Genomic DNA, 26385 nt, shown 5'->3' with positions numbered 1-26385 from the left:
TTTTTTTTTCTTTTAGGCTTTAAGGGGACACCTTGTGCTTTGAAGATTCTCAGTCAATTCTGATCAGATTTTGATGAAGTTTCTATGCCTAGTCTAACCTTGACCGCTGAACACAAATCTAAGGGTTTTATTTGCCTATCACTCATACTTTGAAAATAAATCTTAGATTTATGGCAGATTCTTTTGCCCAACATTTCTACAATAGCCCTATAACAAATATGCAGAAAGTATGTCTATATGTTGTACAAACAGTAGAGTGTGCAAAAAAAACAACAATATTTTTCATTTTAGCAATATCCGACAAAAAGTTACGACACAATGATTTTTTTTCACTGACAATTAGAAACAATCATAATACATAATACAAATCTAAAAAAAAAATTATGGCAGAGATTTTACTGAAGTTTGAGTCATGTTGCACTTTGCGATTTCTGAGCCTTCAAACCTAAAAAAAGAATTGTTCAGATCCACATTTTAGATCCCACGATACCAGGGCAAACCTTTGTGCAGTGATGAAAGGAAGAATTCCGTGAAAACAAGGAAAGAGGTTTCAAACAATGCATGCCATTTATTTACAGCAAAACATACATGAAGGATGTATAGGACAGTGCCTAAGAAACCACCAGGCGACCTAGAGAATGACCAGGAATGTAATCCTGGTCATTCTCTTGCCCACACTTCCTTTGTGCATGGGCATGTTTCCTATTGGAGGCAGTCAGTCGCTGGTGGTCCTTCTCACTTGACCTCTGAGCATACCTCGGCAAACCTCACTCATGAGGGCCCTCACTCACCCTCATCTTCACAGGGGAGGTGAGCGTGAGTGAGTTTCTGAACCAGGAAAATTCATGAGTATGAGGGCGAGTGAGGGCGGTGAGGGCCGTGAGTGCGTGAGGGCCGTGAGGACGGTGAGGGGTATGAGGGCCATGAGTGCGTGAGGGCGGTGAGTGGCGTGAGTGCCATGAGTGCGTGAGGGGTGTGAGGGCGGTGAGGGCCGTGAGTGCGTGAGGGCCGTGAGGGCGGTGAGGGGTATGAGGGCCATGGGTGCGTGAGGGGCGTGAGGGCGGTGAGTGGCGTGAGGGTCATGAGTGCGGTGAGTGCATGAGGCCCCCTTCAGACGGAGCATCTTTCTCAGCAATTTTGGTGTTGATGGCGGGTTGTTCTCTAGCTTTCCCTAGATCGACACGAATTTCTGAGATGGGGTCCGGCTCGAAACTCAGAGCAATTCGAAGACGTTTGAAGCGGCTGCATCCAATCAGGGACGCAAAATTTTCTTGTGATACCTCGTGCCAGAGATGATGACACCGAAAGACTTGGTTCTGGTTTGAAATCAATCGTTTTTGGAAATACACGGTTTCAGAAAGGTACATTAGTATTCTCAATGGGATTTAAATGCATAAAAACATGTTTATAACGCATAATTGTGTCTAAAGAGTACAAGAAAAAAAAATTCTGTGATGATGATGGCAAATTGCAGCAATTGGTTGCTGCATGTGATCGCGGGCTGCCCATGTTGCTGGTGTTGCGATGTCAAGTTTCCGGGCGAAATTGCCCCATCTGAAGCTGGCTTGAGTGGCGCGAGGGCCATGAGTGCGTGAAGGGCGTGAGGGCTGTGAAGGCCGCGAGGGCGGTGAGTGCGTGAGGGGTGTGAGGGCCATGAGTGCGTGAGGGCCGTGAGGGCGGTGAGGGGCGTGAGCGCTATGAGTGTGTGAGGACCGTGAGGGGCGTGAGAGCCATGAGCGCGTGAGGGCCATGAGCGCGTGAGGGCCATGAGCGCGTGAGGGGCGTGAGGGCGGTGAGGGGCGTGAGGGCCGTGAGGGCGGTGAGTGCGTGAGGGGCGTCAAGGCCATGAGTGTGTGAGGGCCGTGAGGGCGGTGAGGGGCGTGAGGACTATGAGTGCGTGAGGACCGTGAGGGGCGTGAGGGCGGTCGGTGGCGTGAGGGCCATGAGCGCGTGAGGGCCATGAGCGCGTGAGGGGCGTGAGGGCAGTGAGGGGCGTGAGGGCGGTGAGTGTGTGAGGGGTGTCAGGGCCATGAGTGCGTGAGGGCGGTGAGGGGCGTGAGGGCTATGAGTGCGTGAGGACCATGAGGGGCGTGAGGGCGGTGGGTGGCGTGAGGGCCATGAGCGCGTGAGGGGCGTGAGGGCGGTGAGGGGTGTGAGGGCGGTGAGGGGTGTGAGGGCCGTGAGGGCGGTGAGGGCCATGAGGTTCAGTGAGGGTGAGTGAAGGGCTGAAGGTGAGTGTGACTGTGAGGATGAGGGTGAGTCAGGGGCTAAAGGTGAGTGTAGCTGTGAGGGTGAGTGAGGGGCTTAGGTGAGTGTGGCTGTGAGGGTGAGGGTGAGTGTGAGTGAGGACGACCTAAAATGCCGACCTCTGCCTCTGAGCACTTGCTGTGCCTTGGGGGAGATGGAGCTCCCTCAGGATTGCACCAGCGGCAAGCTGTTTGCCGCAATCGAGTCTGAGCACAGCTTGTGCTACTGCACATTTCACGCTGAACAAGGAGGCATGCTGCTCTTTCGAGGAAAGTGACCGTATCACTGAGTGGAGGCTTTCATTGGCGTTCCGTTTTTGGACGTTGGCACCTTTTCAAGGGCTTCTTGTCAGAGAAGCATGTATAGACGGGCAGCAGGGCATCACTTCATAGTCCGGCAGCTTATAATGATGCTTTGGCGGGGCGGAGTTTAATTTCTGGCAACAGCAGCATTTTGTTTGCTCCACAAGGTCTCCCCCCTGTGGGCCAAAGCGCACGGTTGTGCTTTGCATCAGTCGACGTAATGTCGCCACCATGCAACATTGTCGTGTAACTTAGTCCATGCTTTGCAAGCGACCGCTCGAAGAGGATGGTTGCAGCTTCAACCTCCATTTGTCCTGGCTTGCTTGAGCTGTTCCTCTGGAAGACAGCAGTCTTCTTCCACCCTTGGCATGCAGGATCACTTTCCTTTGGTCCCATATCACAGCCCAGGCAGATATTCGACAGAACAACAAAGTCAAGCACATGGCCAGAGAACAGTTCAATAATGCTGGCAACGCCTTTGTGTGACCCCGGGGCATCCAGGTTCCACTGAATGAAACAGCGATGTTTCAAGGATTTCCGAAATTCAGATCTTCGTAAAGCGTTTTTGCTGCTCCCACGCACTTGCTTCATCATGGTAGTTTCAGCTGGCCTCTGGGCCGCCGGATCGGTCTTCTCCTTTAGACATGTTTGGAATGTCCTCTTGTGCAGACCTCTTTTTGAAACGTTCATCGCAGAGAAAAGATCTTTCACCACTGTTTGTCCGTTACCAGTACTGCCAAGAGAAGGTGATGCGAGAATGTTTATCTCGAAGGGGTTGGGGATGTTGCGTTTCCCTTCCCCCTCAGAGAACTCCACTTCAGTTTCAGCTCACCATACTTAGCACAGCTTAAAATCAGCTTCACTGCAATCCCATACTCCCGGTCTCCTTTTGAGATGCTTACAGTACCACCGCAAACTTTGCACTTGACACACTCGAGAAGCGCATTCACAGCCGTTACACTTACAACGGTGGAGGCAGTGCCGACCTCCGACAGGTTTTCCGCATTTTTGTTGAGGAGAGAAGACTTCCAATGTGTAGCCAACATGAATGACAGCTTTTGCTCGTGCTTCGGTTGCGTCATGCTCTATCTCCGCCTGCTCGGCTTCGGAGATCAGAATCGTGTCCACGTGCGTCGTTCCGCTTTCGACCACGGAGGAGGTCTTAACGCGCCGCCACACTCTTGGGAGTGGCGCAACTTGGCGGATTGCAGTTTGGCACGCTAGCAGAGCTGGACGCCAATGGCATCGAAGTTCCGGATGACACTTCATCAACTGTGGGTCGTTTTTTTCGCCGTTTTTCAAACTTGCGAGCAGTTTTACACTTCAGATGACCACCAACCATGGTCGCACATCTTATCCAAGATGACGAATGCGTCTAGCAACCCAAATCGCGTAGCGACCAATGAGAATGCGCCATTTCCCACATGTGACAAGAAAGCTCCAATGGCGAAGCAGTGTTTGCGCTTTCTTTTCCTTCTAGTATGTTCATTGTTGACAGACGTAGGGCATAGATTCTGCTAAAAACTGATAGCTGAAGAAAGCAGTTTTCAAATGATATTAAAATGGTGGCATTCCACAACCTGTTCCCCGCCATGGAGGTATGAAGCTTCTGGAGGCGACATGACGCTGCGGAGAGGGACACGAACCCAACGATGACCAAAACTAAGAGACGCTATTGGACGAAACGAAGAGCTGATTCGGCGCCAACTCCTTTTTGTCCAATAACGTCCCTTGGTTTTGGTCATCGTTGAGGGCGCGTCCCTCTCCGCTGCGTCATGTCGCCTCCAGAAGCTTCCTACATCCATGTTCCTCCCACAGGATCTGGCTGAAAATGATCCAGATTTTTTCGTGCTTTTCACACGCAAACAGTCGGATATGTGACTTTGAAATGATGCCGACTAAATAAATACAAACTTTCCTGGAGAAATTATTGGAAAGAAGGTAGCTTATGACTTACTGCTTTAAAAAAAACGTCTGGAAATTTTTCTTTTATTTTTTATTTACAATCACTGGACAATCAGAAAGCTCGATTGGCTCTATTCTCCAGCACAAGTGGACGCTATGGAATGCACTGCTTTGGGAACATCCATTGGGTGTAACCAACGGTGTAAAGGCTCATTCACACACTTGCAACCTTTTGAAACCGGGTGCCTTGGAACCGCTTAATATCTCTTACGAGAAGACACACTGGCGCCATCTATTTTGGCAGTCTGGCATATTTTCAATTTCTCTCACACATTATTCTTTCTTTCTTGGCTCGAAAAACTTTTGTCAATGTTATAAACGAGCCTTTCTTATAGGTATTACGCACATCTGACCTTGGGAATCCCGCAAAAGCTTTGCTCTTGTGAAATGCAGTTCCAGGGTCACCGCATAGATGGTGCCAGAGTGCCAGTGTGTTCTCTAGTTCTAAGAAATTTTAAGAGGTTTCAACGGGTCTCATCTCTTTCGGTATTACTCGGTTGCAAGAGTGTGAACAGGCACAAGAGGGTGTGCTGGTGTGCGGAATCATGTGACGAGATGTTCAACAAGTGGCACCCTCACCTCAAGCAGCTTGCGGACCCGGGACACAGGATGACCTGAAACAAAGCGCACAAACATTCGGAGCTGAATCGGAAGAAAAGGACACTAAGAATACTTTGTATCTGGTCCTAAACATTGTGTTTGTCACTTTTCGGGGGTCTCAAAAAGCTACATTTCCTGCGCCCTGACCCTTCGGAACACATTCGGTACATCCCCCAGTTTATCGGATAGGATCGAGACAGGCTTAAGAGACCCTGGTGTTAAACATTTTTGTTTCTGATCTAATTTATAGGCGTTTTAAAGCAGTTGTGCATGGACACCGCTGTAACCAACCTCCAGTTTTTGTTTCCCCCTCTACCATTCGCTTCACTTCAACGTTACCATAGCAAGTCGGGTCAACACCATTTTAGAATCTATTGTGTCCTCGTCCCCAGCATTTGCCCTTGTGGAGGCTTGTCAATTGTCTCCAGCATTTGCCTTTGTGGAGGCTTGTCAACGCCCGTTTCAGGGGCTCGGTATCCGGATAACGCACGACGTAGGCAATGGCGGCTGTAACCTGGTGCATGCTTAAAGCGTCTATATTAATTCTTACATCTATTATAACTTGTTATGCTGAGCACAAACATAAGCTCAATTTTTCTATCAATTTAGCTATAAAGAAAATCTCAACTTTATCACCAATCTTTATGTCCAACTCTTTTACAACACTTCTAAAAATAGGGCACAAGGTATGCTAGCACGTCCTACAAATAATAGAGAGTGCAACAAAGCCATCGGTACAATGCTAACATCATTCTGGAGAAAGTTATCACGAGTTAAAATTTCTTTGCTGATACTAATTAAAAATTTAGTCATTAAAGTCTGCCAATCACCAAATTTTGTAGTTAACATTTTCCAGAAAGATTAGTCTTGTTGCGCTCTCCGATTTATGAGGTATCAAACCTCGAAAAAAGCATTCAGGTCCAAGTTCTTAATCCAAAGATGCCACAAACAAAACTTTGTGTTGCAACGAAAAAATTAATTTTGAGAAAACGGGAAAAAGCTTTTCAAAACATGCTCACAAACCGTTTGAATACGAAACTCTGAATCAATGTAACCACATAAGTGTGCACTTCCTAAGTGTAGTACCTACAATACATGTTGCTTGCTACTTATAAATAAAATTCAGCGTTTTCGATTTTTTTTTTAAATTTGGCATACCTCTTTTTGGTTTGTAATTCGAAATGCGATTTGCGGTTTTTATCGGTCAATATAATAAACACCAGAAATTTTTTTGTTTTCCTTCGGTGGTTTGACCAACATTATACTTGTTTTTGATAGGCACTGGGCAATGAGTATAGCTGTAGACCGGTCAAAAAAACCATGTGATTGTGTCAATGAGCTCCTAGAAAGTTTGACAATCGAGAAAATAAATAATTACACCGAAAATATAGTGGCAGACAATAAGAAAATGGTACACCATTTGTCAAAGTAACCTTTCCAAAAGGCAGCTTTAAACTTGGGCAGAGTTTATGACTGCCTTCATGCATTGGAAAGTTGAGGGGCATTTTGGAAAAGAAGCAACCAAAATCACTTTCTCAAACTACAAGGAGCTTGGCACATGAAATCCAGTCAAAACAAAGATCCAACCCACAAGCCCAATCACTACTCGGAAAAGACTGTTTACAATTGCATCCTCCCTGAACTCACCAGGGGGCACTCCAATGATAAGCTACGAACCTAATAAAATATGCACCCCAAGTGAAGATCTACACCACCCCCTCCACCTCCCCCCCACCCACACCCACATGCACGCACACACACACATGTGGACAAACGAAAAGCTGCTTCATTGGGTTTTAAAATATTGAATTTTTTGGTTAAAACCGAATTATGAAATACAAATTTGACTTAGCTTTATTGGTTTCTATCGGTATCGAAAAAGCTACACCCTAGTTATAGATCAAGGAAAAAAGAAGTTTTAGAAATACCTTTGAAAGAAATTTTGTGTTTCAGGACCAGGACCTTTCCGTAAATTTTTTAGGCACAAGGTTTAGACGACGCCTCACAGTAGTTCATCCAGAAAATACAGTTTTGAAACGCAGCCACCAGTCGGCGCTTCGAACGACAAATGATGGCCTTCAAAGGAGGAGTAGGGGCGGATTCGCTTCTCCGCAGGAGTTCCGCAACCCGAGTTGACCCAACGATGCCGGCCGCAACGGAATGGTACGCTAGTCGTGAACCTCACCCCTTTTGATGAGGTAGTCGGCCAGGGTGCCTCCGCCGATGCTGCAGATGGGGGTGATGATCCACGGAACCATGTTGAACACCCACATCTGCAAGGAGTCAGCGTACCGCACAACAATCGGTGCGACAGACCTTTCCAGGAAATCTCGTGTCACACCGTGCAGAGCGGGGAATTGTGGGGCCATTCCGACGTGCGCTCGCTCCTGCCCGTACGCGCGTGAACGTGGCGGACTTTTTCCTCTAGATAAGTTGTTTGAACTCTACGGCATTACTAGCCAAAGATCTCGTAATTCCCGCCTAAACATTGTTTTAGAGCCCTCGGGACACTTTGTTTACCCCCGATTCGATAGTGTGGTGGGAGCTACGCGCACCCCTGACCGTTTGTCCAACTTCCTTTCGTTGCCCGACTCCGCTCTCCATGCGCTGCACCAGCAGAAAGCGCGGTCGTACAACGGAAGACGAGACGTGGGACGGGTGCAATGAGCGCGTACCTCCCACCATACTAACGACTTAGAGGAGTCACGAAACAATTTTTCTCCTTTCGCTAAATGGTACTCAAAATCACTTCCTGACGTTAATAGCCAAATTAACTTGCCTTAGTTTTTCTTTCTAGGCAATGGCAGTCACCACAAAAATTCGAGAAATGTCAGCGTCGTTCGTCCCCTCAACTCAGAGCCAGAACGGACGGCCACGTGCCCCGGTGCCTACCCTACGCCGCCAACGTTAATCGCAGCCACGCGCTCGAGTCGGCAAAATAAAAAACGCGTGCCGAGCTCCAAGCATCGTTAGAGTTCGGCCATTCTCATCGCCGCGGTGCTTGGACACCGGCCACCACCCCAGTGTCCGCCGAGGCATTGATTGTTACGAGCCGAAGTCGACTGCTCACACAGTTCTCATGTCCAATCCCCGAGTTGCGCTTGACCATTGTTTGGCGGCTGGTTTCGATTCGACAATTGTGTCATTGAGCTTTGCGGAGGCCAGACTGGGAGAAATAGCTCCCTTTTATCCTTGCAATTTCAACGCGACAAAGAAGCTTCTGAACCAGTGGCGATCCGTGCGACCATACTTGGGACAGACTAGGGCCAGTATGCAGTGGCGCAGATAGACCGTCCGGCACCTGGACCCGTTTTCTCGAACGCGAACCGTGGGTTAAAGTTAACTATTGTCCCTAGAAGAGGGAATTCTAGGTCACGTGACTGGGAGAGCAGGGGCGCCGAGGGAGGAGCAGTACCTACAAGCAAAATGGCCGCGACGTCGCTTAATGAGGGCTAATACAGTAAAACCTCGTTAATTCAACCCCCGCTAATTCAGAAATTCGGATAATTTGAACTGCCGATCCGGTCCCGTCAAACATATGTATTAGTGAATGGCAGCCAACGCTCATTAATTCGGAGGAAACGCGGCGCACTATGGTTAATTCGAACGAATTCGGCAGGTGGCGCTAGCTACCGTCTGTTCCAAAGGGTGTGACCGATATCCATCCGAAGTGCGCACGTTGTTTTTCCGGTTATCCCATGGTTCTTCGCTCTTTCGGTTCTCCGTGTTTCGCACCAGTTTTGCTCTCGATCGCCGTGCTTCAGTGCGTTACTCTCCTGGCACGGAAGCGGCAGAAGCATTGCTGCAACGGAAAAAGGGTAGCACAAGTGACCGACGACCGGAATGGCAAAATCTCGACACGCGGGGCTGTTGTTCCCGAGCGTGCCAATAGTAAGAGTGACAGTCGCGTTTTATGCCTCAACGCGGGGATCCTAAAGCCCGCCATTTTAACAACTATCCTATCCCTCAATTTTTCGCCGGCCACCCCCGGATTGAAAAGTGCAATATGACTGGCACTCTTGCTATCGGCGCTCGGGAAAAATAGCGCCGGGTGTCACAATTTCGCCGCTCCGATTACTGGTCAGTTGTGCTACTCGTTTTCCGTTGCAGCTGTACTAGGCTAAGAATTTAGCGACGAAAGTGGAAATACTGAGGGCCTTGGAGGGCGGCGTCTCTCGACAAGTGATGGAAAGTTGCGACATCAAGAGAAGCACTTTGGCCACGTACGTAAAAATTGTGGCCGATATCCTACAGGCTTTCGAGAGCGAGAAGTTCAACGCAAAAGAAAGCGGCCTTGGAAGGTTGTGCACCCGAAACTAGAAGAGGCCTTGCTGTGCTACATTGTCAGCGCACAGGATGCGTAGCTCCGACAGTGCGAGTGCGGTGGAGCACTCGACCGCGCTAAGGAAAGTTACCGTCTCCGCCCAAGTGCCGTCCAGAAAGGAGGCGGTAATAACAATTTTCTTCTCAAAATAAAGGTATGTCACTGGGAAACATTTTCGCGCATCTTTCGATATTTCGACTTTCGGATAATTCAGACATTTTTGCCGGTCCCATGAGATCCAAATTAACGAGGTTTTACTGTAGTTCTTGGTTCTGCTGAACATTCATTTCGATCTGGCTGTTATACTAATGACGCACCATCAACCTGTTAGCACGTCAAGCAAAGCGGTAGTTCAGAGGGACTACTAAACTAACCGACGGCAGCATTCCGCGAACGCATCACTCTTCAGCATGTCCGGGATCCCAAACATATGAGGGTACATAAGCCTTGCAAGTGTTTTTATGGTGAGTAAAAAAATGTTTTGCGAACGAGTGTTGGTATATATTTATACTAACACATTTAATTTGTTACACTATGCACACCAACACATGAGCAGCGATTACTTTGCGAAGAAAGGGGGTTATCCTCGATAAAGTCTTCGTTCCGGGTGAACAGCTGGGACATTGTACTATTTACTTGTTCGCAGTGCGCCGACAGTATGCCGACAGCATCGAGGTTTCTACATATCCCCGGTGGCCACCAATTCAACGGTGACGAGAAGCTTAGCTCCTTGTCACTGGTGGATCTGTTGGGCAAAAGGAAAAGGGGGCAAACAGTTGAGATCAGCAGGAATTGCAGAAACATGCGTCGCAAGGAACAAAAACGAGACTACAGCACCGGTGTTACCAGACTGGAAGGCACACGGGAAAGTTATGCGTTGTTTATGGCGAAACCTATTAAAGGAAATGTTTCTTACATTTTCGAATATTCGTCGGCAAACTAGCATAGTAGCTAAAATTTCTTCGCACCATCTGAAGCAAATAAATTGGTCTTCAAGTACAACATTACTATATTTTGACTTAAAATACCATACTAGATCGATAACAACCAGTGGAAAAAGAGGATAAACAAAATGACTGGCTTGTTTCACGGATAGATGGCGCATCTTACTGCCCAATAAAAAATAATTATTGTTGTTCTATATCCAGCCGTTTATCACAGTACCTAGGTACTTTTTCCTTCCTAGGCACCGTGGTTTACCAAAATAGGTTTACCATCGCTTCGAGAAAACCGGCCCTGGGGCCCTTACGTCTTTCGTAGCCCCCCTCCCCCCCCCCCTACTTCACTCCCCGAAATCGCAACTAGTAAAGCGGGGGGGGGGATGCTGCCAGAGGTGGAACCCCCCCACATCCTGGCGCTGCCGCGGCAGTGGACGAGGATGCGGCCGACGCCTACTCTGGCTTGCACTCCGATTCGATGGTTCCCAGAAGCTTCTGTGGCAACGAGCTGGCACTCGACGGAGACAAAAGAGCACGATGACGGAGACTCCCGCTTTTTTGCCGGAACTTCTACGACCAACTGCCAAGATCGCGACAGATGATGGCGTGACACGCTTGTCACTGGATCCCGGGAGAGTAGCGCCATTGCCCCTCCCACCTGCTAGCCGGACAAAAGAAAATACTAAATACGGACGACCAAACTTCGCAAGGTGGTCGGCTCATTGGCCTCGATTAACAACTTTATTTCCATCCATTATGATGGGGGCCCCAAAGAAAAAAAGCTGTGGTAGGTGGCGTGACTGGTCCTCAGGCCCCTCACGCCGGTCAACAGCGATCGTGCAAAAGCATGCAAAAGATCACTTACACAGTAGAAACATCGCACATCTACAGTTCATACGCATACAAACCAGGGTTTACCCAAATACAAAACGTGTAACCAAAATAATAATCCCGTACAAAAATATAAGCGCTGTTCGAGGCGGGGTTTAGGCCGCACGTCCGGAGGCTTCCTGTCTCGTGACGACGTCCAATCCCCGAAGTGAAGAACCCAGGGGTTCAGTGGAGGTGGGAGACTTGGTAACGTAACGAACGGTTTAATTACATGGTAGCGATACAGTTGTCAAATCCGAGAGAACAACGGAGCAGCCTCGCGCTCCGCCTTATATAGGGTCCGTTTCTCCCTCACTCCCCGCCAAGGCAGCCAGTGCGACGATGCAGCAACCCGCCGTCAAGTGCGATGCAGCAAAGTCTGCCGTCCAGTGCGACGTAGCCAAAGTTCTCCGCAGTTAGGCCATGCCTCTCTCCCTTTCCCGAGCGCACCAACCACCACGCACACACACACGTCCCGCTAACGTCATGGGCGCGTTGAGACTTGTTGCCGCAGGCCCCGTCACGCAGGCGACGGTCCCGGACTCGTCGGGACTCGTTTCGCGCAGGCCCCGACAAGCGGGCGACGGTCCCGGACTCGTCTTGACTCGTTTCCGCAGCGTTGAAACTCGGAAGAAGGTCGCCGAAGGTTTCATTCTTAACAGCGCGCATCCTTGAAAGCTAAACTTTCAAAATCAATATTATCGGTACAAAGATCATTTAGCAAATGTGGGAGTATGAAATTCAACATGCATAAGGCATACTTTGTTCGCTGTGCGAGCCTCCTCCTTTTCTCCGCATTACGGGTAGGGTACGGTGGAGAATTTTTTTCTTAACGATGCCAGTCTTTCCAGAAAGCCTGAGCCCCGTCTTTCCACTTTTAAAGCTGGTACAGAGCCTGTAGGGATATAAGTTGTAGATATAATTAATCCTACAGTTCTGAAACAACTCGGCGGAATGGAAGTGATATCGCACATTACCTATTCCTCTAAATATTTTGTTGCGCAGCAAACACAGATTTTCAATATTAGTCGTCATTACCCGGGGCAATCGCCACTTCAGCCTATTCAAACCTTCCAAAGGTTCGTTTTGAACCAGTTGCGCCAAGATCGCCGTGGAGCATCATCGTACTGAAAGCGTTCCTCACCAATATAAGCACGTTTCTGAACCACGCATGCCATGCACTTATCGGTCGTGCTTCTCCCCACGTATCTCCTAAAAAGGTATTGCTGTCCTAGCATACTTCACTGGTGTGTGGGTGACCAAATCTCGGTATTCGAGAAATGTGTTTAAAACGCAACCCGCCACCGGGCGTTTGGATCGGCTCACCAAGTATGGGAAGGTGAAGGACACACTGCCCATTCCACGGACCAAAACGAAGGTCATACGGGGAGCTTGGCACTACTCTCCCGGGATCCGCCAACTTTAGGTACGCCGGCTCCCGGGACGTCACTTGATGCAAGGGTGGTACGGAGTGCTACACACAATGGTCGAAGGTGCCATAACAACACAAAGTACTTTCGTACCAAAAAGGCTGGGATGTGCAACAATTCCAAGGGGTTGAGGACCTACCTGGGCCTCTGGAAAGCGTTCGTGGAAATAGGTAGGCAGCCAGGAGATCAGGATGAAGTAGGAGTTGTTCTCCGTGAAGTGGGCCAGCAGAATCACCCTGCACGCACACAGGAGGAGCATCTGTACCAACCCAGCGGGAGAGCATCGGGGCTGCCAGGCAGTCGCAGATAAACCCGCCAAATGTTTGTGAGATATATAGTCAAAAAATGTCCAAATGATTGGGTTATAAAAATAGCCCAAAGCTTCATGCAAGGTATCTGAAGCATCGTTTTGAAACACTGATGACATAATAGATGTATTTACAAAAAAATACCCAAAGAAAACACAGATTACTAGTTTCCAGAACCCATGGCAGAGCATGGGTTGCACGGGTACATCCCTGCGGTATTAAAATGTGCCAAGAAACTTCAGACAGTAGTACTCGAAATAAAAATGATTGTGCGTCCGTGACCAACACCATTGAGGGCCCACTCATTGTATCTTCACACTCGCGGTTAAAATAGTTTCCTTTCTTGCTATGTCGAGTTGATCTTTGCTTCGTACCTGCCTCAAAAATACCACGTTTAAGGCTTTGAAACCGAGTGCTTCGGAATCGTTCGAATCTCCGACGTGAAATAGCCCAATATTAGCGAAATAGCCAACCACCGGATTCTCTTCTGCCAACTACAAAAACGGGTAGCCCGATTGGGCTATTTATGACCCAACCTAGCAACCCTGGACCCTACAAAAAGTCATTGTTTATAGACGAGCGTGCGGTCACGTGAAAACTGTGGGCACTGCACACGTGCAGAAGCCCACCTCCGTTTTGACGTAAAGGCCGGCCAATATATTTGCACGCGCTTGCGCCAAGCGTGTCACGATCTCTCTTAACCGCTGGCACACCGGCCATCCATCCATTAGACAGCCCTAGAACACCTCCGACCAGCGTGTACATTTTTATAATCTTGTATGCACAATTCTTTCACTACCGGCTCGAAATAATTCCAACAACGTTACGAGCGACAATTTCTCGTAAATAGCACAAACATTTTAACTCGCGCAAACATTTTAACTCGCACATACAGCGGCGTTCGTCTTCCGCCACCTGGCCCGGCGCACCAACGAGGGCCGTAGGTACTTAGTTGAACATTCCTTATCGCAGCCTCGCCGCCGCAATGCTTCTGACGGGCTGGCAGGGCCCTTTCTTGCCCCCCAAACTCCAAAACCCCCCTCCCCATTCGGCGGTGTGGGTTTGCCGGATCAGCAGCGCACCTACACCTCTTGCCCCTCTAAACGTCCGCCTTGAGAAGGGCTTCCTCCCAGTCAGGGTTTCCACAGACGAGGCATGGGAGCCGCCGCCTGATCGCAGACAGCCACTGGCTGCAACGCGAGGTCCCAAAAGGGCTCCGGGACGCCGTCCAGCGGTGCACCCCACCCGGGCCAAGGCCGCTTCCACAGGTGGAGCCAAGAGGCACACACGACGGGCCGGTAGTCGGAGAGCACCGTCCAGGCGGCCGCCGACGCGGTCCCGGGGGGGATTCAAGGCGCCCACGAAGATGGGAGAGGGGCCCAGTCCGGAACCGGGCGGGCAGGTGTCTCGAGAAGGGGCATAACGGAGGTGGTCTTCGTTATGGTCCCGCAAAGACCCCGCCAAAACGTGGACACTAAGAGGGAATTACCGGGTATGACAAAGAAGATCAGTAAAGTCTCAATTATCCCTTTGTGAAGAACAAAGGGCAGGCCTGCGGGCCCGACGCGCATGTTGCAAAAATAGAACATGAGCCGACGTCGTAGTTGCGTCTGGTCATTGGTAGTTGCAGTGCTTAGGAGGGGTTGCAGGATCTGGGCACGGGCTGGGCGCTGCAAAGTAGCCTCGGGCTCGAGGTATCATTTCGGCTCGGAGACGTGAACTGGTCCAGACTGTTGTGTACCGTGAAGGCATGCCAGGTGGTAACCCGACGGAAAAACTTTCTCCGCAACGCGGAACGGTCCAACCCTGAGGTTGGCGAGAGACGCCATGAATATGAAGAATGCGTTGTTAAGCGGGTGCGTTCGACGGAGAAACGAGTCGCTGTTCCGAAATGGAGCGTCACGGCGGCCTCTGTCGTACCGAACGGCCCGTTGCAGACGTGGTGTCGAGATTTTCTCGTCCCTCACGAACAACCGTGGAAAGTCAGTTGTGAATGACCTGGGCGAACTCCACATAAGGGCGACCGTTTGGTGCTGCATCCGTGTACGATAACGAATTTTGCCACGGAAAGGGAGCTCCTTAGAAAGTTGAGACGCGAAGGGACGAAACCTGTCGGTCGGTCGACCATGGTGCGCGTAGCAAACACCATCTCGTCGAGTTTGGCGTCCCGGTCTTCGTGACGGGCTATGTGAGCGATGAACATCACCTTCAGGTTGCGATTGACTCTCTCAGTGATGTTGGCCTGCAGGTGGTATGGCAAAGTTGGCCTGTGCCACGTGCCGAGCGCGGTGCAGGCGTCGACAAACACCTTGCTCCAGAAGTGGGATGCACCATCCGTGATGAGCTCTGCAGGGAAGCCAAAGAACTAGCGAAGACGGTGAGAAGGCAATCCCAGATTTGCTGCCAAAGGAGCTTCCACGAGGGGAACAATTCAACCTGGAAACGGTTCCATTGCGTTGCAGGCAACAATCTGCCAAGGAGAGTGGCTTATTGAGATTGCCTGCATTAATCCTGGTGGCTGACGTGCACGTGGCTTCGCACTCCGACACACTGGGCAACTGAGAGCATACACCAGTACATCTCGACTCATTCCTGCCCCAACACGGCATAACTTATCCCAAGTCTTACTGCTGCTGCTGTGACCCATTAAGGCTGCATCATGGATGCAGTGCTTAAAGTCTCCCATAAGTTGTGGGGGGCAGGCTCATATTTGATGTATACAAAACTGACTTGATTAAAATGTATACATAATTGAGCATGTTTCTTGGGAAACAAAACTGACCAACAACCTAGATTCCGATTATTTCTTTGGTCGAGAATGAATAGTGTCAGCGAAACATCCGCCATTTTGTTCCACAAGAAGCTGACATGGCTATTCACAACATAGTTTTTCTCTCTGGAGGTGGCTGCTCAACAAAGCTTGAATAAAGAAACTAACATTTCTGATTAGATGGCATACTTACGACTGTGTTTTCCCCAACGTCAGGGCTATGGCTCAGACCACCTCTCAAAAATGGCAGGGGGTTCTGAGACACCCCTGAACCCGAACCGACCCCCCCACCCAACTTTAAGCACTGCATGGATGTATTTGCTGAACAGCTTTCATAGTTTCCGAGGTATAAGGATTCTGAAAAGTGATCCATTAGCGTCATTGTCTGCTTGGGGGATGTAGCGAAGAAGTCCACCCTTGCAGGTAGGAGTCTTACCCGGTGCAGCCTGCTCTCTGTAATGCAAGCTTTTCACACACGAGCTGACAAAGTCCGTCCTCCTATTGTACCTTGCGAAGTTCTGCTCAACTCCCCCACGTCCCTCACCGTGACTCAGATGCGTCGGCCACGGTGCCAGTTAGTCCCACCAATGTTGGTTCTTCCTGGATAGGAGGGACCGGCAAAGGAACACGTGACAGCATGTCTGCCACGACGTCAGCTGCTCCTTTCCAGTATGCAATAGAGTAGTCGTACGCCTGTAACATCAGAGCCCATCGTTTGAGACATCCGGCTGGATTCTGCAGATTCTCCAGCCAGGAAGGCGCTTGGTGATCCGTCTGGATCCGAGATGATGCGCCATCGAGATGCACGTCAAACTCTTCGAGGGTGAAGGCAACGGTGAGGCACTCCCTTCCCGTCATGGAGTGGCTGTGTTCGGACTGCTGTCGGCATGCCGTTGGCGAAGGCAACCGGATGAAGAACACTGTCGCGTTCTGGAAGCAGTACTACCCCAAGTTCTGTGTTGCTGGCGTCCGTCCGAACAGCTGACAGTTTGTTGAGTTCTAACAACTGTAATAAAGGGGCGTCGGTTATTGCCTTTGAGAGCCGAAGGAAAGTGTCCTGTTGCTCCCGCCTCGAACGCCGCTCTTCCCCTTTACGCAAAAGCAAATGCAAAGGACTGGTTATCTCCGTGCAGTGTGGGATGAATTGGCAATAAAATCCAATCGATCCTGAAAAGAGTCGCAAGTATTGAATATTGAATGCGGCGTAGCACAGAATGCATGCGTTTCATTGGCTGGCGAGCGGGAGCTCGACATCAGCAACCAATCGGTACCTGTGTGCGCTGCGCCACGCCACGTTCGCTACGCTAGACGTCGGAGTATAACAGAGCCTTTAGAGGGCTGCTCGATGCCGGTCCAATCTTCCCGTGCTAAGCGTCACGTCAGCATCGAATTGCGATTGTCTAGTGGCCCAACGGATCATACAATCGGCTGTAAAAGTCTGTCCCCAAAGCGTTTACCAAGAGTGCAGTCGCAGTGCGGTTCTGCTCCCCGTGTTAACGGGTATATATGTGACTCTTGCTGATTGTCTCAGTTTAAACGCATATTCCTGGACGTCGACCCGCATCCCCAAGCCACGAAAAACACCACGCCGATTTTCTTACACATGCACCACTTTGCAGAGCCGTGCCGGCCATCCGCTCTTAGCAACGATGGTACTGTCCTTCACTTTGTAGTGATTCGTTTTGTAGCACTTGACCGAGGCGGTATCCCGTCACCGGTAGAGGTGGGCATTCGGGCCCGTTCAAATCGACGTTTCGTAGCGTTGACATTATGCCGCAGGTGCACAAGCGTAAGGGTTGTTAACTATCTGCCCAGCCTCTCACGTCGTCGCATATACATCATACTTGTTGTGCAAATAAAATTACAAAATTATAAATTCCACCCCAACCAAACGAAAGGACCACCCGGACTGAAACCCATGGTGGCCAGTTCTGTTGTGACTTTCTTCACCAAAGTGCCTCAATGCTATGTTCAGCTTTAAGTAATCTACATACGAGCATACTTCCCGTAGTGGTGCTGCTCTTACTGACACAATGTCATCGTGACATTCCATCCAAGTTTCACAGACATCCACAAGGCAGTTTTTGGTTATCGCTTTATTCAGTTTAAAATATGTTTTCTCGAATTTTCCTACGAAGTATTGGTGTTGAAGTTTTATACCAACCTGCATTACGTTGAAGCAAAGAGACAATCTCCAAAATTTGGTTTCCGTACCCCTTTAAGAGTGATTTAAAGAAAAAAAGGCTTCTATTTCAGCGCACTGACCCAAGGGATAAGGGTGCTTCGGAATCGCTTCGAGGGACAGCTGACTCCCCAAAGACAGTTTGCTTTTAAGTGCCTGGATAAATCTATAGTTCGTTGCAACTTAAGAAAGTAGGGCGAGAGAAAGGAAGGCCATGAAGGAGGAAGCCGACGAAATGCTAAAGAGAGGAGGTTTCCACCTCTCTTCTCCAGCGTTTCATCTGCTTCCTTCCTTCTGGCCTTCCTTTCCCTACCCCTACCTTCTGGAGTTGCAACGGATTATAATGCGTCATAACACCCCTCTCCTCCCCTCCCCTCCCTTGAAACAAAATATTTACTGGACTCATTTCGAGTTAGGAGCAATATGAAACCCTCCGATTCTATTTCGGGACAGCTTGCAAATAAGCTTCATGGTGCAAATATTGCACATACAGGGTGTCACAAAAGAAAATTTACACGCTAAAATGGCTCGCAAAAATCAAAAACTGGACGGATCTTGTTGCAACTTTCCTCAAAAATGTCTTTAACTGGTCACATTGTTGTGCTAAAATTTCAAGTCGGAACTCCGAGTACAAAGAAAATAAAAAAATGATACAGTGTAGACCGCATATAACGTATGTCGCGGGAGTCGCGAAAATCCGCACTATAAGCGGTACCGCGTTATAACCAAAACATCAATTTTTCAGGCCAAAATACATGCTATGAGACAACTTACCTTTGTAAAAGAATTTATTTTATGTTAGATGAAAAATAAAGCTTAGTTTGAGGAAAGTCTTTATTTCACCAGACTAGTACACTTTTCTCTCAAGTCTGTCACACATTTTGAAAGAAATGAGCGACTTTTGCCTGGCGGAGCCTTTTAACGGCTTCGCGGGTTGCGGACGGACGTTGCGAGCGTTCAGGATTGCTAACCCTAATCACTTTTCTCCGGAGATGAAAACGCGTGAAAATTCGCATCCTTCATACGGTATGCGCCAGTAATACCTTGAACTTGAGCACACGCATGAAATGCGCCAAATAAGAAATCCGGGCGATGTACTGTTGTCGAAGTAAACAAACACGACGACACAGGCGTTCCTGCCGTCTTGAGAGCGCCGCCACGACATCGCCGCACGAGTAGGTGAATCTTCCCTTCTAGTACGTGCTGGGTTATCATAGCGACACACAACGAAAATTCACAGTCAAGGATAGCGCTTTTACGCAGAACGATGAGATGAACTCCGTCTACGACGACGATCACAACCGACACCATGTTTGCGGAGAAGCAGCCGGCCCGCGACCGGCACGCAACGCGCGCGAACACTTCTCCTCGATCTGCGATTGGTCTGTCGGTGCGGTTGTTTGTTTCTTTGTTTCCAACGCAGCGGAGGGACGCACGCACGTGAACGACACGTGCGTGCGTCCCTCTGTCGCTACGGCGACTGAAGCCTCTCTCTTCGCTTCTCCCCACTTCTTCGAGCAACATCCTCGCCCCGCGCCGTCAGCGCTGTTATCTAGTGTCGCACAGGGAAGCGTGCTCGCTGCTCCGGTCGTCGGCGCGGTCGGCGGGCTGTGCCAAAAACCGCACTATACACCTTTCCAAAAAACACTCGACCCCAGGGACCACAATCCGTTTTCGAGCCCAGTCACTGAGTTTGAGGCTAGACTCTCACCTTCGTCCCTCCTAATCCTAACCGAGTGGACTGTGATTTCAATAGGCGCAGCCTGCGTAGGCGCAGTTTCAAACGCTGCTGGCGGCTAAATTCTCGTTTTTTCCCGCAATATTTTGTGTTTCATTGTACATGTATTTTCCCGAGGGCATTGAGAAAACATTGTGTCACACTAAAAAAAAAAAAAAAAAAAAAAAAAACAACTGTAAACTGTTTTTGTTGGGTACGCGCGCGACAGAACGAGCGAGTTATTTGTTTTTTCTTACGATCAGTTTTGACGACGCCGCGGGATTCGCCGCATGTGAAGCGACAAAGCGCTTTGCTGTCAAAAATAAATTGCAACAGAAGACGGCCGAAAGGCATGCATTTTTCACGCTCACAAATAACGTGTTTACAGATGGACAGGACACGGACATACAATTGAGGAAGTGGTAACATTAGAAAACTATATCGTACATACCACACGATGCAGCGTTATCCAAAAAGAATTTATTTGAGAAAGATCTCAAATAACACAGTCAGAGTCGACGACAGTCACATCTTGACGATCGGACGGAATCCGAGATGACTTCGTTTGGGGCATTTTTCGGGGAGAGCTTCCTTTTTTTCACAACCGCACCAAGGCAAAGAAACAAACGCGACTGACCCGTTTCTCACCCCAACCCGGGCAACTATTTTTGGAGATGACTGAGGATTCTACGCGGATTAGCGGAACAGACGATGCACGAAACAAGAACCGTCGGAGACGAAGGTACGTCATTTCTGCAGCAGGCATTGGAGGTTTTATTTATTGGTATTTATGGCATGACACTTTCTGCACAGTGAAACTTAACTGAAAACCCAAACAACTTTATTTTGGCAAATATTCCACGCAACCAAAAACTCGGATAAAAGCGCGCTTTTCCGTTCATTCAGCGTCCAGTGAATCCGTAGCGCCATCTCTGGATAAGGCAAAGAAACATGGCCGTCGTTCGGTGCCTCCCCGACAGCTGCCGCTCCGCCGTTGAAAAAATCAGTTATCATTTTTTTATTTTCTTTGTACTCGGAGTTCCGACTTGAAATTTTAGCACAACAATGTGACCAGTTAAAGACATTTTTGAGGAAAGTTGCAACAAGATCCGTCCAGTTTTTGATTTTTGCAAGCCATTTTAGCGTGTAAATTTTCTTCTGTGACACCCTGTACATGTTTTCTTGTGGAGAAAGTATAGACCTTTCCAAAAAGAGCGTTCTGGCCGCCGCCATTTTGCGACTCGAGCGACCCCTATCAGCCAAAAATATCTGGCACCCGCCTGAGCTGTGGAAACCCGGTCAGCGTGACTCCCCACCTGCATTGTGCATTCGGAGTTCGCCGGCTTTTCTTGGAAGTTTTTACTTTATTTGCCTGTGTAGGATGCTTACCCTTTGTATGTTATCTTCCACTGTGAGAACCAGGGAAAGGCAGGGCTCGTAACCTGCTCGGCCTTCGCAGGAAACGAATGAAGAGAGCGAATGTCAAGCAGCCCGTGACACAGGCAGTTCGACGTTCTTGGGGGATTATTTCTGTTGAGATAATCTCCAAAAAGCCTTCCCGGCTATGGTCCGGGTCTTCGCGAAAAAATAGCTGATAGGGTCGGTTCCGGGGTGGGGGGACGGAATAGACACGTTCGTTCATTTGCTTTGAAGCTGTGCAAAAAAGCAGCTCTCTTCTAGATGTTCCCCAAAACACACCGGATTCCGTCCGATTGTCGTGAGGTGACTATCGTCGTTGAGACCTTTCTTAAATCCTGTTCGGATAACGCGGCACCGTGGGGTACGTACAATATATGTTGTTCGATTGATCATACTCGTTGAATTTCATGTTGTGGGCGGGGAATATCCATGCAGTTCAGATATCCTGTGTGGTCAAATATTTTCGACGGCTAAGACCTTTGTAAATTGACACGGCTGAGTGTACGGTGCCGTAAAAAGATCAACATAAAATGAAACAAATTTTCCAGTTGCATTTGTTTTGTCGCGCACGAACACACCAAAACAGCTTTCATTTCTTCGTTTTTGTTCCCAAAAATAGCACAGTGCATTTTTAAAAACCCCGAGAAATTCTATTCGTCATAGAACACGAAATAAAAAACAGAACGCAGCAACTTAGCCTCCACCAGCGCCCGGAATTGCGCCTAAGCAGGTTGCCAGAGCCTACTGACTAGAAAACCCACAGCTCAGCGCAGTCGGGCAACACTGACCTACCCTCTCAAAACCAGCGACGTCCGCTGTAAATCGCTTCGTTCGAGACTGCCGCTGGAAAGGTCTATAGTTTGTGACGTAGATGTCCTTTTCTGGGGGGGGGGGGGGGGGGGGGGGGGGGAAGTTGGGTTGAGCATCCCTTTAACAATGTCGCATACAAAAGGTTGATGCCAAGTATACACAAACTCGGCGCGGTGGTGGCGCGTCGGTCGAACTTCCGGTCTGGGGCTGTGGGCAGAAGTCCCCATGCCAGACGTGTATTCCTGCGTTGTTTTGAAAGGAACCAGGCAAAAACCTGCCTTCTCATCAAAACGCCGCGACTGGGGCCGTACCAAAAGTGTCGAGAAAGGTTTGAAGGTCAGTTTTCACATGCTCGGTTCGTTTAAAAATCTGGATATGTGCCGTGAAAAGGGAAAAGCAGACACCGACAGAAGATTGCTTGGGCGGGAAGCACTTCGGGCTGAATTTGCGGATACTTGTGTTCATCAGATTTATTTGTTTTGTTCCAACATGAACGCCAGAAAACCGTGAACTTGTGCGGGCAACCTCCGGACTACGTTCAGTGTGTCTTCAAGTTCAAACGGCCGCCTGATCGTTCGAACTGTCGTCTGCTCTTTCAATCGTTTCTGCTTGTCGTCTGCTGTCTTAGACGACGCCGGCCTGTGGACCAAATGTTGGCCCGGTACTTGTGATAAGAAGTAAGTGGAGGCCTCAAAAGACTTAAATTTGGAGGTTGGTAAGCTGGCTCGATGTAAACAGTAGATACAAAAAGATGTTTATCATTGTTACCAGTGACCATCAGCAACTTGTTATCCCTAATTCACTTGGTCAGATTCTGCTTGCGATTTTCAGTATCGATGTCGACTATCTCAGCTACGGTTGACGTTTTTGCAGCCCGAGCGGCGTCGTGACTGAAAATTGCGAGCGAAATTGCATCATGCGAATCAGGCTTTAGCGTACATACCGCAGTGGCCACGCGGAATGAATCGCCACATGTCACATTATTCACGCGAAGTTTTGCGGTGTAACGAGCCTCGGTAATTTGACTGGCGCTGCTCAAGTAGTCAGACATCGCCAGGAAGACGTAGAATCAACAATTCGAACGTGAAAAAGGGCAGGGGGACTCACACCGATGCCGGCAACATCGCATTTCAATGGTTTGTTTATGGGCGACGGCAAGCTTCTTGCCCACACCCCCATCGCGCATGCGCGGCGCCGGTGGCGTCCGCGAGAGGCGCTTCAATTTGTCTGTAAACATCAGTTACTGTATAGCACTTCATGTGGTTCAGTCGCCAAAGGAGTGGCATTCGAAACCCTGTGCTGGCACGACGACTCATCTGTGGGCGCTCTCTCTTTTGGAGGAGACCACGGCCCCTTCACCATGCTCACCAGAAGGAAGGGCTGCGGAAGTATGCGATCCAGGGTACCCGGAACGCCGGGGCCGAGGCGACTTTGGGGGCCACCTTCGAGGCCTTGCCGGGCTTGCTCCCGTGCCGGTGCATCAGGTAGGCCAGCCCGAAGCACCAGCCGATGCCCAGCATCCCTGCGCAAAGGGGGAATTCGAGCTTGCACTGGGACACGTCCCTATACGCTATACTGACGACCGCCTTCGGCCCCCACCTTCGTCCACTGGGCTGTGGAACAGATTCGGAGCGTTCTGAGCCAAAAGTAACTTGTCACAGTTACCTTAATACACAAGCTCAATCGTGCCAACAAAGACCAGGGAGAGCAGAATCTGTCCCACACAAACCACACTCCATGCGTCATTTGTGCTGGATTTTTCATGATTTTTATTTCTACTTTTTTTCTCTTCAAGCACTTTATTGCATTACTTTATTTATTTCTAATAATTTTATTATTTTTGTTGTTTTATTTTTGTCTATTTTATCGTATTATTCTCATCCAAAGCAAGCATGTTTGCATTAGGATAAAATTATTGACTCTTCAAGAACAGCTGTGCTAGCTCGGTGCTAGTAGCTCAGTGCCTATACTATCCGACTGCCACTCCACTGACCCAGGTTCGAGCCCCGCCGGGGCTCAAACTTTTTATATAAGCTTTATACATAACCTTAGTGTCTGCAACGCTCCCGGGAAGGATGTCTCTCATTCACGATGCTTGCTATGACACACGTTGATGACGCTCGCTGTAACGCTCGTTCGTGACAATTTTTTCACAGAAAATGACTCTCAACACATGTTCTGCGTCATAACGGGGCTGCGTTTCTGCAGTGCTATGCTGCAGGCTACGTCTCCCTACAAAGGCCCCGTTCCACCGATTAGATTGAGAGACAAACCTCGTTCCCTCGCTTGGCATTCGGTCGTAGCAGAACACAATTGATGGACAAAGTTGGGCACATGCCAAACTTTAGAAGGAAGGTTCAGCAAAGTTTTGGCAAAAATTCAGCACATGTCTGCACACACGCGAGAACGCAACGGGGTCATGGATTGCAAATGGAAGCTCTGCGGTCGTGCGGTTACCATTGTACAGCGTAGTACAACCAGCAGTTACGGCAAGGAGTGGAGTAGGCAACGCAGTTACTGTCTCCTCGTAAGCCTTCGCGAGTGTGGTTATCTTCAATACTATTTTCTGCCTCAAGAACAGAAGATAGATCAGTAATTTACGCAGTCCACTGCAGAAGTGACAAATGATGCGGTACATGCTAAATAATGTGGTCTTCATTTGACCTTTCCAGTGATGTAACGAGGTAGTTGAAACATTGACTGACAATTACTTTAAAGCACTCCTCTCAATTATAACAACTCTGTTTTCGGCTCACAAGTAGTTTGTGCAAAAATAATATTGGCTTTTTAATTTGCATTATTTCGCGATTATCATGTATCTGCATAAAGCAAAACAGAACTATCATACTCGACGTTGCATATCCGACATCCCTAACTCTTCCCATCTTCCTAAAGGTCTGTGTGTGTCCTAACACCCACAACCAGCATTTTAAAGGTTAAAAACGAGATGTTGCGAATATGGGACACGCACTTTAATGCAAAGCTTACGCCAAGTGACTCAAATCGAAAAACATGCATATTTACAATAATATTGTTATCTCTTTTGGTGAAAGCTCAGCCTGAAAACTGAAGCTCTCATAGCGTGATTCGTGACTGTGCTCACTACTACCCCACCTCGTTGTCATGCCATTTCTGCAAGACGTCACTAAAATTGCCAGTAAACACACAAAACCAACGCCGATACAATTATCTGGTAGGATATACCTAGGGTTCGGAGTTTTCGGTTTAAACCGTTAAAAACCGATAAAAGTATGCCGAATCCATTTTCAGAAATTCGGTTTTAACCGGAAAAGGTCACTTTGACCTTCCCTGTCGTACCGCAGAGCCGTGGCGAAAAAGTGGAACGACAGTGCCAACCGAAACATGTCCGAATGTATGGGATACACGAATGCCATCATGACGTTATGCTTTAATGTGCGCATCATCGATCGGAACGTGAAGTCTGAAATGCTCCATGGGTTTGCCATGTACGAGCCTGTTTTCAAACTCGTTCTAAGGAAGACTGGATGCAAGCTCTGCATGTTGTGTTGTGCTTCAAAACGTCGCACCGTGTCTCTTTTGGCGGTCACAACTGGTTGATTGGCCGATTTTCGCTCAGGCAGCGCTTCATCTCCTCAGCCTGCCAGTGTCCAGTGTTAGCGTTGAGAGGGCATTCTCGAAGCTCTGGGTCATATTAACAAAAAAAGAAAAAGTGTGGATCAACGAAGAAAACCTGGGAAAGTACATGTGTGTGTACTATAAGATGACGTAAGCCCGATGTACAGAAGGTAAAGCTCCATGTGTTTTGGGCATAGGGTTCATATCTGACTTGTTTGTACTTCCGCCTTTTTGTTGTTGTTTCTTTTACAGGTGCACACACTTGCCAAATAAAGTGTCGATTTCTTTTTCAATGTATCTGTGCAGTTATTCTTTGAGTGATCACAAATATCAAAGCTAAACACTCTAAAAAAAAGTCTGTGCGTCTGCTTTCACGCACACCACTCGGAGAGCCAATCGCGGCAACTCACAGAGGCAGCTCAGCGAATGACGATGCCGAGAAATATGTTTAGACCAAAAAACGCAGTCTGAGTTGTGACATTAAGCAATGCAAGCGTGATGTTTTGCATTGCTTAATGTCACAACTCAGACTGCGTTTTTTAGTCTAAACATATGTTTCGGCATCGTCATTCGCTGAGCTGCCTCCGTAAGTTGCGCTGATTGGATCTCCGAGTGTTGTGCGTGAAAGCAGACTTACAGACATTTTTTAGAGTGCAAGGATTGTCTGATCCGGTGTCCGTTAGTGTTTATTTTAATTCATCGAAAGAAGCCAATAAACTTTTTTAAGCCTAAATATACACCGAAAAAAAACCCGAAAATTGAATTTTAAAATAAACACCGAAAAAAGTATGCCGAATTTAGAAATCATAAAAACCTAAAACGCGGAACCTTAGATATACCATATTTAGTAATACAGTCGCCGACCAACTATTCTGACTTCGCAGGGATTGAAAAAACATCCAAATA

The 26385-nt window shown here is 48.6% G+C and overlaps 1 protein-coding gene across 1 annotated transcript in view; it reads right to left on the bottom strand.

Annotated features, from left to right (window-relative positions):
- LOC8037998 (solute carrier family 17 member 9) overlaps window positions 1-26385 on the bottom strand; it is a 72644-nt gene that overhangs the window by 29767 nt on the left and 16492 nt on the right. The window contains 4 exon segments of the mRNA XM_029968949.4: window positions 5094-5128; window positions 7300-7387; window positions 12816-12912; window positions 23251-23404. Coding sequence (XP_029824809.3) covers window positions 5094-5128; window positions 7300-7387; window positions 12816-12912; window positions 23251-23404 — 374 coding nt within the window.

Source organism: Ixodes scapularis, unplaced genomic scaffold (genome assembly GCF_016920785.2).
Source record: "Ixodes scapularis isolate PalLabHiFi unplaced genomic scaffold, ASM1692078v2 ptg001212l_1___fragment_1__unscaffolded, whole genome shotgun sequence".
In the NCBI taxonomy this organism is placed as follows: domain Eukaryota; kingdom Metazoa; phylum Arthropoda; class Arachnida; order Ixodida; family Ixodidae; genus Ixodes; species Ixodes scapularis.
The sequence above is the reverse complement of the archived record's forward strand: the minus strand, read 5'-3'. Positions and strand labels throughout refer to the sequence as shown.